General features: G+C 39.2%; 1 protein-coding gene across 1 annotated transcript in view; it reads right to left on the bottom strand.

Moving 5' to 3' along the window:
- LOC101851570 (A-kinase anchor protein 9) overlaps positions 1-1,603 on the bottom strand; it is a gene marked incomplete in the record, with an annotated part of 155,691 nt that overhangs the window by 130,466 nt on the left and 23,622 nt on the right. Inside the window, 1 exon segment of the mRNA XM_035969062.1 lies at positions 1,199-1,499. Within this exon segment, the coding sequence (XP_035824955.1) occupies positions 1,199-1,499 (301 nt within the window).

The following is a 1,603-nucleotide window of genomic DNA, read 5'->3' as shown; positions in this document are numbered from 1 at the left end:
TGGAAACGGAAGGGGGCAAAGAAAAAAGGGAGGTGGGAAAACTGGGAGACCCAAAGAAAGGCAATCAGGACGTCATACATCTGAATGCATAAATAAAATGCTATTCCAATCACTTCATTTTCGAACATTGGCCTCTCTGTCACAAAAGCATCAGTGGGAATGTGTTTTTTTAAAGCTAGTTATTCTCCAAAAGAAGAAACATTCTTTCTGATGAAGGAACTTCTAAGATCATACACACGCCATTTTCCTATCTGTTGTGCCCAAGTTGTGATGTTTATACTTCTTCTCTGGCAGTGATTCCTGCACTTTAAGAATATTGATCAATATTCCTTGTTGATATTACCTGAACAAAAAAAAAGAAAACTCTCAATGCTTCCGAAAACTGGTTTCCAATATTGTATACATAAACAACCAAGTAAAAAGTATAAAGAAAAATAAACACAATTATATTTCTAAAGCGTTAAAGTTAAGGGTCATAGCTGATCGACGCAATAAACTACAACTCTCCTGGATGGGATAGAACCCGCAAGGCACCCCTGGGGAAAACTCATATTATCAGTCAGCTGACTGGTTATGCCTTTAGCCACTATACAAAAGGTTGAAATATTCTACACTCGTGTTAGAAAGTAAAAGGCTTTTTTTAAATTCTATTTGTTTGTTGTTTTGGTTTGTTGTTTGTTAGCAGTTTGTTTTAACCAATAAAACGTCTTTTTAATTCGTCCAAGAACTGATTGTTTGGTACGTAAAGCAGATCTAAGTAAAACAAGACAAAACGTTTGAGGAAAAAATGCGATCCACATAATTATAATATGCCCTTTCAGATTTTAGTTCCCGTTAAATAGATGTCCATTTCAAACCCAATTTTATTTTGTCAAGTGAACATTGTGTACTATAGTTGACATCAGTGGTCCTCACACGCTGTCTGTTCTTTAACTGCTTAAAAACAAAACAAATCCAAACAAAATAAAAACCTAACAGCAAAAAGCAACAGTCCAAACTACATCAACAACAACAGCAACAACAACAACAACAACAACAACAACAACAACAACAACAACAGCAACAACGAAAAGAACAATAATAACAACACCACCAACAACAACAACAACAGCAGCAACAACAACAACACCAACAAAACAAAAAAGTAAAAACTCTTTGCGCTTCTTTTTTCCCCCTTAGCATGTGGTTAAAAACTCACCAGTTGCTTGACTTTTATCTGTGCCTCCCGCTTGACTCTGAAAAGCTCTGACTCGAAACTCTCTGAGGTTCTCCTGAGATCGTGCGAAAAACTCCTCTCCGCCGAGCTAGCCATACTGAGAGAGTCCTCCAGCGCCTTCTTCTCTTGCCGGAGTTCTCTCAACTCGTCCACCAGCTTAGACTTGCGGACGTCAATGTTGAGCCTCAGTTTGGCGTGACGGCTTTCTCCGAGCAGACGATGGATCATCGCGTCCTTAGCCGACAGCTCTAGGCGGAGTTTGTTGATCTCAGCGTCCTTGTGTCTGAGCAGGGGGGGAGGAAATGTAATTATCTTGTTACTTGGCAGTTTAAGCAATCAGAAAGTTCAACACAGTGACTAAAGAGATATTTAGGGGTTTCGGGGGGG

The sequence above is a fragment of the Aplysia californica genome, unplaced genomic scaffold, assembly GCF_000002075.1.
Source record: "Aplysia californica isolate F4 #8 unplaced genomic scaffold, AplCal3.0 scaffold00110, whole genome shotgun sequence".
In the NCBI taxonomy this organism is placed as follows: domain Eukaryota; kingdom Metazoa; phylum Mollusca; class Gastropoda; order Aplysiida; family Aplysiidae; genus Aplysia; species Aplysia californica.
Note: the sequence above shows the minus strand (reverse complement) of the source record. Positions and strands in the feature narration are given on the sequence as shown.